At 37.0% G+C, this 11,201-nt stretch overlaps 1 protein-coding gene across 1 annotated transcript; it reads left to right on the forward strand.

The window, feature by feature from the left end:
- The first annotated feature begins 223 nt into the window (after window positions 1-223).
- Window positions 224-10,615, forward strand: LOC124924729 (protein DETOXIFICATION 16-like). The gene is made up of 10 exons (XM_047464724.1): window positions 224-507; window positions 700-1,244; window positions 1,352-1,438; window positions 6,883-6,939; window positions 7,014-7,252; window positions 7,317-7,435; window positions 7,523-7,609; window positions 7,687-7,733; window positions 7,781-7,810; window positions 10,336-10,615. Exons 1-10 carry the CDS (start codon window positions 253-255, stop codon window positions 10,613-10,615), a joined length of 1,746 nt encoding a protein of 581 aa, XP_047320680.1. The 5' UTR covers window positions 224-252.
- The last annotated feature ends 586 nt before the right edge of the window (window positions 10,616-11,201 follow it).

An 11,201-nucleotide genomic window follows, 5' to 3' on the forward strand; every position in this document is an offset into this window, starting at 1 on the left:
TTGATTAACTAAGAACAATATTAACATAATAATAATAATTTGAAACAAGTTTTCTCATTAAAAAAAATACAAATGAAATAAAGTTGATATATCCCTAAGATACTTAACAAAATTAAAGAGGAATTAAATATAATGGATTCTGCTGTGTAAGGATGGATTAGACGCGGATGCCGGATAGTTGGGTGGCGCTATCATGTTATTCTATATATATCTTTCAATGTTATTTTCTCAGTACTGACAAGACAGAAAATTATGGGGAAGGAAGGAAGAAATGAAGGAATCGAATCTCCATTGATAAACCTCGGGGAGGAAGAGCATGTGCAAGTGGATGTCTTTGCAGAAGTGAAGAAGCAGTTGTATTTAGCAGGACCCATAGTACTGGTCAATTTGTTGATATTCGGATTGCAGGTTATCTCAGTCATGTTTGTGGGTCATCTTGGCGAGCTTCCTCTTTCTGGTGCATCCATGGCCACTTCCTTTGCTACTGTTACTGGCTTTAGCCTTCTCGTAAGTTTTTTTATTAATTACTTTCTAAGGAGAGCTAATGTTGAGAATGACGATGTGTTCTTTTGTATTTTTCTCCAATATTCTTTTAAGAAGGCATGTTATTTTAGAAATATGAAGATCCATCATAGTATCACACTGCAAAAAATAGGCAACTTGGCTGTAATTTCATTAACAGTTCTATGTTGGGAGTAGGTTGGATTAGGAAGTGCACTGGACACTTTCTGTGGTCAATCCTACGGAGCCAAACAGTATCACATGCTGGGAGTCCACACACAAAGAGCCATGCTTGTTCTGCTTCTAGCCAGTATTCCCCTTGCCTTGATTTGGTTCAATGCAGGCGACATACTAGCATTTTTGGGCCAGGACACAGAAATCTCAGCCGAGGCAGGGCGCTATGCGCGGTTCATGATCCCCTCCATCTTTGCCTATGCCCTCTTCCAGTGCCTCATTCGGTTCTTGCAGGCCCAGAATAATGTCACCCCAATGGTGTTCATTGCTGGCTTCACCACATTTGTCCACATTTTTGTTTGTCGGGCTTTGGTGTTCAATTTGGGGCTTGGAAACAAAGGGGCTGCCTTGGCTAATGCATTTTCATATTGGATTAATGTGCTCTTGTTGGGAATCTACATCAGAGTATCACCTTCTTGTAAGGAGACTTGGACTGGGTTTTCCAAGGAGGCATTGAAAGACGTCATGAAATATCTCAGGCTTGCTATTCCTTCAGCAGTTATGTTATGGTAAGTTGGTAACTCTCTTGATTGTTTGTCTTCTTTTTCTTTCTCTTGACAGATAATGTTACTAATAATTTCTAGTATATTCTTCATTTGACCTGTGTTTCTCACAGTTTGGAGACATGGTCATTTGAAATGATGGTTATTCTATCTGGACTTCTTCCTAATCCCAAACTAGAGACATCAGTCCTCTCCATAAGGTGAGAACATTTTTGTCTTTAGAATGAAAGAGCAGTATAACTAAGCTCTAAAATATAAGGAATTCGTTCAATGTCTTTTCTTTTACACTTGGTTTGATAAGAGATTTATGCTTATCACAAAATTCATTAACTAAACATGAAAAAAATGCAGAAGTTTGTGCTAGCTCCACTTAATTAGTAGAATGTTACTTGGATATAGAAATTGTGGAATTGGGCATAGGGTTTTGAGGTCCAATTTGGTTTGACTAAATGTTAGGTACAAAAAGAAGAATGAAGATATGTGCAATTATTTGTTGGATTCAAAAGAGCATGAAATCACATAATAGTGAATATGTCAATCAAATCGTACTATTATGTAAATGTCAACTAAATCTCCACGAGATCATATCATGGTGAAGATGTCAAAGAAATCACATAATCTTTACCCTAATTATGAATTCTAAAAAGCTATATATATACACTGTAAACGAGAAAAGTGTGAGACTAAAACCTAGAACAAACAGAGGGAGTTAGAGTTTGTAATATTTATTACAACTCTATTGAATCGATTTTCCGAAGGTAGGACGTAAGACATTGTTGGTCCGAACTTGGGTAAGTTTCTTGTGTCGTTATTTCGTTCTTTATTACTTTTACGCTATTGTTCTGTATTCCATTACGGTTTCTATTATTCCGCTTTATTCTTAGAGTGATAGTTTTTCGCCACAGACTAGTATTAGGGCCAAGTTGGGCTAAGGCGGTTGCGGTTCGATTTTTGGTGAGTTTTTTTTCTGATTCGTTCAATTATTTTGAAGATTTGAGATTGGGCAGACTTCTAGGTTGATATCGAGAGTAAGATGGGACAAAGGACTTTGCGTTGTGGAAGATGAAAATGAGGACACACTTGAGCAACATGGGAGTTGCTAAAGCACTCGAGGGAGAATCACAATTACCGACCTCGATGGATGCGGAGAAAAACATGGAGGTGTTGGAAAGGGCCTGTAACACCTTGATTCTTAGTCTCAGTGATAAGGTGCTGCAAGAGATTGCTAGTGTCACGACGACAACAAATGTGTGGCTGTAGTTTGAGTCTTTGTATATGAATAAGACAATGTCGTCTTGGATCTACATCAAATAGAGATTCTTTAAGTTTAAAATGACTGAGGGGAAGGACTTACAGATGCATCTCAACGATTATATTAAGATTCTCCTTTATTTGGAAAACATCGGGGATAAATACAAGGATGAGGATAATGCGCCGATGCTTTTGAATTCCTTACCAAAGTTTTATGAGACGTTCGTAGACATACTCGAGCATGAGAGGGAAGAGCTTACCCTCGATGATGTGATGAGTGCGTTGAGATCGAAAGACCAAAAGAAGAGAATAAAGAGAACATTGTAAGTGGAGATGGACTCTTGGTTCGAGGGAGAACCGATAGAACATACAATAAAAATAAGAAAAAGAGGTATTCAAAGTCTCTCAGGAATAAATCTACTAAGTGCTACAATTATGACAAGGTGGTGACACTTTAAGCGATATTGTCCAAATTTGAGTAACGACGGGAAAAAGAGTGGAGAAGCGATGATTATTGAAGAGGTCGAGATTTGGTACGAAAGTGTGGACGTTCTCATTGTCTCCACTAATTAATCCGACAAGCATTGGATTATGGATTCCATGTGTTCGTTCCATATGACACCTAACGAGAGTTGGTTTAAAACCTATGAGAAGAATTAAGTGGGCGATGTTTTGTTAGGTAACAACAAGTCTTACATGGTGATGGAAATCGGAATAGTGCGTTTGAAAATGCATGATGGAATTGAGTGGGTAATGACGGACGTACGACACAACCCAGACCTTCAGAGGAATTTAATCTCTCTCGACTCACTAGACCAACTTGGTTTTGCATGGAAGGGTGAGAAGAACGTATTAAGGGTCATAAAAGAGTCTATAGTGGTAATGAAAGGCGTGTGAGAGAAGATATTTTACGTCTTTCAAGGCATCACTTTGGTTGGTGATATGGCGGTATTGGCGGAGCCTTGAGATGTATCGCCCACGAGTCTATGACATAAGAGATTGGGGCACATGAGTGAGAGTGATTTGAAGGAGTTGAGTAAGAGATTCTATTTTGGAAATGAGAAACTTGATGATTTAGATTTTTGCGAGAACTGCATATACGATAAAGCTACGAGGGTGAAGTTTGGATAGTCGGTTGGTGTGACTTAGGAGACGCTTAGTTATGTTCACTTAGACTTTTAGGGGTCGACGAGGGACTGTAAGTCTAGGTGGATGTTAGTACTTTATCACATTCATTGATGATTGTTCGCACAAGGTTTGTGTATACATCTTGAAGCACAATGATGAGGCATTTACTAAGTTTAAGGAGTTGAAGAAGAGTGTAGAGACTCTAACCAAGAAGAAGGTTAAAAAGCTCCGAACAGATAACGATTTGGAGTACCTAAACGATGAGTTCAATCAGTTTATCAATGAAGAATGAATGGTTCATCACAAAACCGTCTGACATACACTACAACAAAATGGCTTGGCGGAGCGAATGAACATAATATTACTTGAGCGTGTCCAATGTGTGTTTTTTGAGGTCGGTCTACCGAAGCGCTTTTGGGATGAGGCGATTAACAATGCGACTTATATTATGAATCATTGTCCATCGACTACATTGGAATACAAGATATCAGAAGAAGTTTGGAATGTTGCTCCTCCAAAACTCGGCAACTTGAAGGTTTTGAGTGTGTGGCTTACATGTACCAATGTGATAGAAAGCTTGATCCGAGAGCAAAGAAGTGTATGTTCGTTGGATACCCTGAGGGAGTAAAGAATTGAAACTGTTTCTCAAGGACGGGGAGACGACCAAGTGCATTATTAGCCATGATGTGGTCTTTAGGAAAACCGAGTCTTATTATGGAGCAACACAGTTAGTCAAAGATGGCGAATTCACTAGAGAGATGACACAATTTGAGGTGGAGTTCCTAAGAGGGATTACTAAAGAATCGATAGACATGGGGGAGGCTAGTGAAAAGGATAAAACAAAAGTTCATGTAGAGGAGGAAAATAAAGATCTGGAAGAGAACCTTAGTTACTAAAAGTTAGCGCGAGATAAAGACCTTATGACAACCCTTTGCTCTGAAGAGATTTGGCTACTCCAATTTGGCGGTCTTTGTATTCCTTGTGATAGATGATGAGATACAAGATTTAGAGCCGAGATCTTTTAAAGAAGCGATGGAGAGAAAAAAGAGAACTAAATGGAAGTGTGTTATGGAGGAGGAGATGACATCGCTTGACAAAAATGAGACGTGAGAATTGGTAGATAAACTCAAGAATCAGTGGGTGGTTAGTTCAAAGTGGGTGCTCAAGTGTAAAGAAGATGTAGAGGGTAGTAACAAGCCAAAGTTTATGGCAATATTGGTAGCTTAAGGCTTCACACAATGAGAATGGGTTGACTTTAACGAGATCTACTCCCCGATAGTGAAACACACGTCCATTCGTGTGTTGTTCGCTCTAGTGAATCAGTTTGAGTTAGAGCTCGAGCAAATGGATGTGAAGATGAAATTTCTTCATGGGAACTTGGAGGAAAAGAACTTCATGAAGCAACTCGATGGGTTCATTAAACATGGTGATGAAGGTAAGATATGTCTCCTTAAACGTTTGCTTTTATGGTTTGAAACAATCCCCAATATAATGATATTTGTGCTTTGATGAGTTCATGGTTCGTAATGATTTCGTGAGGAGTAATTTTAATAGTTTTGTCTATGTCAAGTGGGTTGATGGTTGAGGTCTATTCCCATTGTTATATGTGGATAATATGTTGATCACATCGGGAAACAATGAAGAGGTTTGTAAGGTCAAGAGTTTGCTATGGAGTAAGTTTAAGATGAAGGATATGAGACCGGATTTTTTTGGGGGGACGGTGATTGAGCGAGATCAGGAAAAAAACTCTATGTTCGTGTCTCAAAGCAACTACCTCCGAAAAGTGGTCTCCAAGTTTGGGATGTCTAACGACGGTTCAAACGCCATTAACTACTCATTTCAAGCTCTCCTCAAAGATATCACCGAGTATCGAGGAGGAAAATGTGAGAATGATAAACACCCCATATGTGAGTGCCATCGGGAGCCTAATATATGTCATTGTATGTACGCAACCCGATCTTACTCATGTGGTCAGTCTTGTTAGTCACTTTATGGCGAACCTAGGGAAGGAACATTGGGAGGCGACGAAGTGGGTCCTTTGTTATGTTGGGGGATTCTTAAATATCGGTCTTTGTTTTAAACAGGCGAGTATAGGTGATGATAATTTGAGAGGATATGTTGATTCTGATTTTGTAGGTGACTTGGACAAGAGAAGGTCCATAACAGGATATGTGTTTACCCTATTTGGATGCTCGGTAAGTTGGAAGGCACAACTACAATCCATAATTGTCCTTTCAACAATGGAGGTTGGGTATATCGTTGTGACAGTGGGCGTCAATGAGGCACTTTGGTTGAAGGGTCTTGTGAGTGAATTTGGGGTGAAGCACGATAAAATGGAGTTGTTTTACGATAACCAAAGTGTCATACACTTGTCCAAGAACTCGATGTTTCATGAGAGCACAAAGCACATCAATATTCGACTTCACTACATTCGAGATGTCATAGCGTGTGAAATGGTAGTTATGGAGAAAATTCACACAGATGAAAATCCTACAGATATGACCATGAAGGTGGTGACACGAATCAAGTTTTGAAAATATTGCGACTTGATTCACGTCACAAAGGTTGGAACGTAATCGGAGAAGTAAGAGAATCGGTTCTAGAGTATTTCTTGATGATGGGGCTCATTCATTTGGCAATAAACATAGAGACAAGGTGTAGAATTTGTGGAATTGGGCCTAGGATTTTGATGCCCAATTTGGTGTGCCTCAATGTTATGTAAAAAAATGGGAAGAAAGATATGTGCGATTATTTTTTTGATTAAAAAATGCATGAACTCACAAAATGGTGAAGATGATAATCAAATCGTATTATTATGGAAATTCTCAACTAAATTGCCACGAGATCATATAAGTAGATATGTAAAAGATATCATATTATCTTTACCCGAATTATGAATTCTAAAAGTCTGTATATATATATACATTGTAAACGAGAAGAGTGTGAGACTAAACCTAGAACAAACAAAGAGAGTTAGAGTTTGTAATCCCTATTATATCTCTATTGAATCGATTCTCCGAAAGCAGGACGTAGGACATTGCTAGTCGAACGTGGGTAAGATTCTTGTGTCGTTATTTAGTTTTTTTCTTACTTTTACGTTATTGTTCTGCATTCTATAACAGTTGTTATTATTCCGTTTTCATTCCTAGGGTGATAGTTTTTCACCACAACAATCATATTTATTTTTATCTTTATTTTTAGTTAAAATCTAGTGTTTAGTTTATTTTTATCTAACTTTGACCGACATGTGCTTAAAATGTGGCAGCCTTAACACATGTAGTCTGGTATATATGATACTAATGGGACTAGGTGCTACTGTGAGGTAATTGAAAAGATTTAACGACTTTCTTTTGTAAACAACTAGTCGTCTTCATCTTAAACTTCTTGTTTGGACAGTGTGAGAGTGTCCAATGAATTGGGAGCTGGAAGGCCACGAGCAGCTCGTTTCGCAGTTCGCATAGCATTATTATTGGTGATTACAGAAGGAGTAGTGGTAGGAACAATAATGATAGTGGGGCGCAGGATATGGGGTTATTGTTACAGTAATGACGAGAAAGTAATAAGTTATGTAGCAGAAATGTTGATCTTGTTAGCATGCTCTCACTTTATTGATGGGGTTCCGTCCATACTTTCAGGTACTAATACCTCTTTATTATTGATGTTGTTCAAATATGATGAATTTTGAGTAAATACTTTCAGGCACGGCTAGAGGATGTGGATGGCAAAAGATAGGAGCTTTTGTTAATTTAGGAGCATACTATCTTATTGGAATACCTTGTGCTGTATTACTAGCATTTGTCTTTCACTTTGGAGGGAAGGTAGCTAGCTAACTAGTATGACTATTTCTTTTAAAAGGCATCCTTAAATGTGATTTTGATTCAGATTTTGTTTTTAATCCGACAAAGGGACTATGGGTTGGAATCATTGTGGCTCTATTTAGTCAAGGATTGATCCTTTCGATTATCACCTTGTGCACTAATTGGGAGAACGAGGTGAGTTCTTATAGGCCAATTTGTTCGGTATGTTTTCAGAAACCACCAAATATAACTTATTTTTCTTCATTTTATAGGCAAAGAAGGCCACCGATAGAGTATATGATACAAGAATACCCAAAGAATAAATTTGAGATTATTTGTCAAGACTATTTGTGCAAAATAATTTTGTTGTCAAATATCAACTACAATATTAAATTCGTGCATTAGTACAAAATGACTTGAGTATTTATGTTTTTTTTCTGTGCAATGACTACTCTTTGGGATTGGTTATCATTGACATAATCTACTAAATTGCAAGCATGTGGTGTTTATAATAAATGTAGAGATGGTGATCGCTTTGTTCAACTACTTATGTGTCTTCATCTAGAATTTAAAAATTGTCGTTCAACTTTTTGGACCGTAAACCTTTACCATCTATTGAAGATGTAATAAATGAACTCATGGATGGAGAAACTTATTTGAAGACTCTAAAAGGGGTGCAAAATTTTTCTACTTCAGTTTTGGTAGCCTCTCCGTCAACACCGATCATAGCAGCCTCTACACACCAGTATAAAACATCTGTCACAGATAACTGTAATTATTGTAAGAAACTAGGATACTAGAAGAATCGATTTCACGAGCTTCGGAAAGAATCGAATAAGAAGCTCCTAGGGCACGGACAGAAGTCTCCACAACAATATCAAGGCAAACAACTCAAATTGTATTTTGGGGGGCAATCTCATAATCCTGATCCATCTACTTAGGCAACTTTTTTTCCCTCCTTGAATTACTCAGCTTTAGAGTCTTCTGTGAATACTAATACTAATTCTATTACCGACCAATTTAAGAAGTTTCTCGCCTTCTAACAATTTTAAAAGGACCCTCATAATTATGCTCTTTCTACTCCTCCCAACTCATCTCTGTCTATTAGATCAGATATCCTTTATCTTCCCGAAATTTAGACTCTGGAGTTGGTAATCACATGTCTCGTGATTCTTCTTCCTTTACATATATGTGTCTTGACCCTCCATCTATTTCTGTTATGATTGTTGATGGTACATAAATGTTATTGAAATGAATTGGTTCTATCAAAATACCCTCCTTATCTTTACTTGATGTTTATTCTATCCATAAATTACACATGAATTTTGTTTATATTGGTCAATTATGTGACTCTGGGTATTTTATTGGTTTCTTCCAAATTCTTATTATGTGTAGGATCTAAATCCAAGAGAGTGATTGAGACAAGACATAGAAAATGAGAAGGTCTTTAATGTTTGGATGAACTACATTTTCCCACTCACATAGCAGCTATGCCTGTTACTTTGTCTTCTTTTCATTTGACACCTTCTTCAAAATTTTATTTGTGGCCTTCTAGACTTGGTCATTTATTAGGTCCTCGATTACATTTTATGTGTACTTATGATTTACTTGGTGATTTACCACCTAATGATATTTTTGATTATAGTGGATGTAAACTTGAAATTTTTTATGCTTTGCCCTTTAATTTAAGTACTCCCACTTCTTCAACATATTTTAATTTAGTTCATTATGATCTTGGGGACCAACACATATTCTCACTAAGGGAGGCTCTAGATAATCTGTTTCATTTATTGATGATCACACTCGTTATTGTTGGATTTATTTAATGAAATGTCGTTCTAATCTTATTCATATTTATACTGAGTTTAAGGCCTACGCAAAAACTCAACATTCTACCATTATAAAGTGTTTTCGAGCTAATTTGGGGGGAGAGTATACTAGTGGAGATATTTATTGTATTTTCAAAATTTATGGTAAATACATCAGTCCTCTTGTACTAATACCCCACAACAAAATGGAGTAGCCAAGAGAAATCATAGGCATATTGTTAAGACCGCCCAATCTATGCTTTTATCCGCTAGTGTTTCTAGTGAATTTTGAGGAGAAGTTTCATTACATCTGTTTATCTTATTAATAGGATCCCTATTGCTCATAATTTTGGGATTTTCCCATATGCTAGATTATTTATTCATACATATTATATTCCCATTTAAGGGTTTTTGGCACTACATATTTTGTTCTTTGTCCACATGCAGAATGTTATAAGTAATCATCTCGTGTGGCCATTTGTGTTTTTCTTGGGTATGAGATTGTGCAGAAAGGTTATCGTAGTTATGATCCAGCTTCTAAGAGATTGCATGTTTCTCGTAATGTTTCATTTATTGAACACATTCCTTTCTTCACTCCCACCTACCTCTTATGACATGTCGAATCTTACCTCATTCAAATCGATTCTTTTACTACTAATTGTCCATCTAAAAATGCTAACCCTCATGAAACTATACCGAATATTCTTTTCATCCTTCTTGTAGAAAAAATGATGTTGACACCCATCCTCTCTCTACGACTGCTTTAGAACCTCCTATAATCGCAGATCCAAATTTACCTTGATATCCTAAACACACTCGTCGATCTACTTAGGTATCTGATTTTGATTATTCTTGCTATACACCATCTTTCGCTTCCTTTATAGTTTACATCATTTCTCTTTGTGAGGCCACCTCTTACTCTAAGACATCTCATGATCTTCTTTGGCTAAAGGCTATGAATGAGAAATTGTCTATTTTGGAAATAACTGGTACTTAAGATTTGGTTTCTCCATCAGTTGGTAAGAAAATTAATGGTTCTTGATGGGTATATAAGATTAAAACTAAGTCTGGTGGCTCTATTGAGCAATATAAAGCTCATTTGGTTGCAAAAAGCTATGCTCATGAGTATGATATGGATTATGAGGAGACTTTTGTACCTGTTGCAAAAATGACATCTATATGGGTTCTTATTATAGTAGCTTCTGCTCGTTGTTGGTGTATTTCACAAATGGACGTTAAAAATGTTTTTTTGAATGGGGATCTTCAAGAGGGAGTCTACATAGTTTCTCCACCTGGTGTTTCTCATTGTCCAGGACAAGTGTGCATTCTTAAGAAGGCCCTATATGGTCTTAAATATGCCCGAGAGCTTGGTTCGACAAGTTCTCCTCTATAGTATCTTCACTTAGTTTTACTTTTAGCTCTCATGATTCAGCATTATTTGTTAAATTGTCTCATGCATGTCATATTGTGTTCTTGTTATATGTTGATGATATGATTATTATAGGAGATGATATTAATGGTATCTCAGATTTAAAAGCTACCTTGTCTCATCGTTTTGAGATGAAAGATTTATATAATCTACGTTATTTTTTAGGTATTGAGGTAGCTTATTCTGAAAAGGGATATCTTCTCTCTCAGTCTAAGTACACTTCAAATATTTTTGAGAGGTCTCATCTCACAAATACTCGTATTGTTGACTCTCTTCTTGAGGTCAATGTTCATTACAACCCTATTGATGGTGATCCTCTTGCTAATCCAACTTTATATCGATCAATCGTGGGTAGTCTAGTGTACCTCACTATTTCCCGACCTAATATTGCATATGTCGTTCACATTGTGAGTTAGTTCTTTTGTTCACCTACATTTGTTCATTGGGTTGCAGTTATGCGTATTCTATGTTCATTGGTACGTTCATGAAAAATGTTATTTCTCGCTCTTATACTAAGGAAGAGTATCGCGCTATGACTTCTACAACATGT

Source organism: Impatiens glandulifera, chromosome 2, assembly GCF_907164915.1.
Source record: "Impatiens glandulifera chromosome 2, dImpGla2.1, whole genome shotgun sequence".
NCBI classification, from domain to species: domain Eukaryota; kingdom Viridiplantae; phylum Streptophyta; class Magnoliopsida; order Ericales; family Balsaminaceae; genus Impatiens; species Impatiens glandulifera.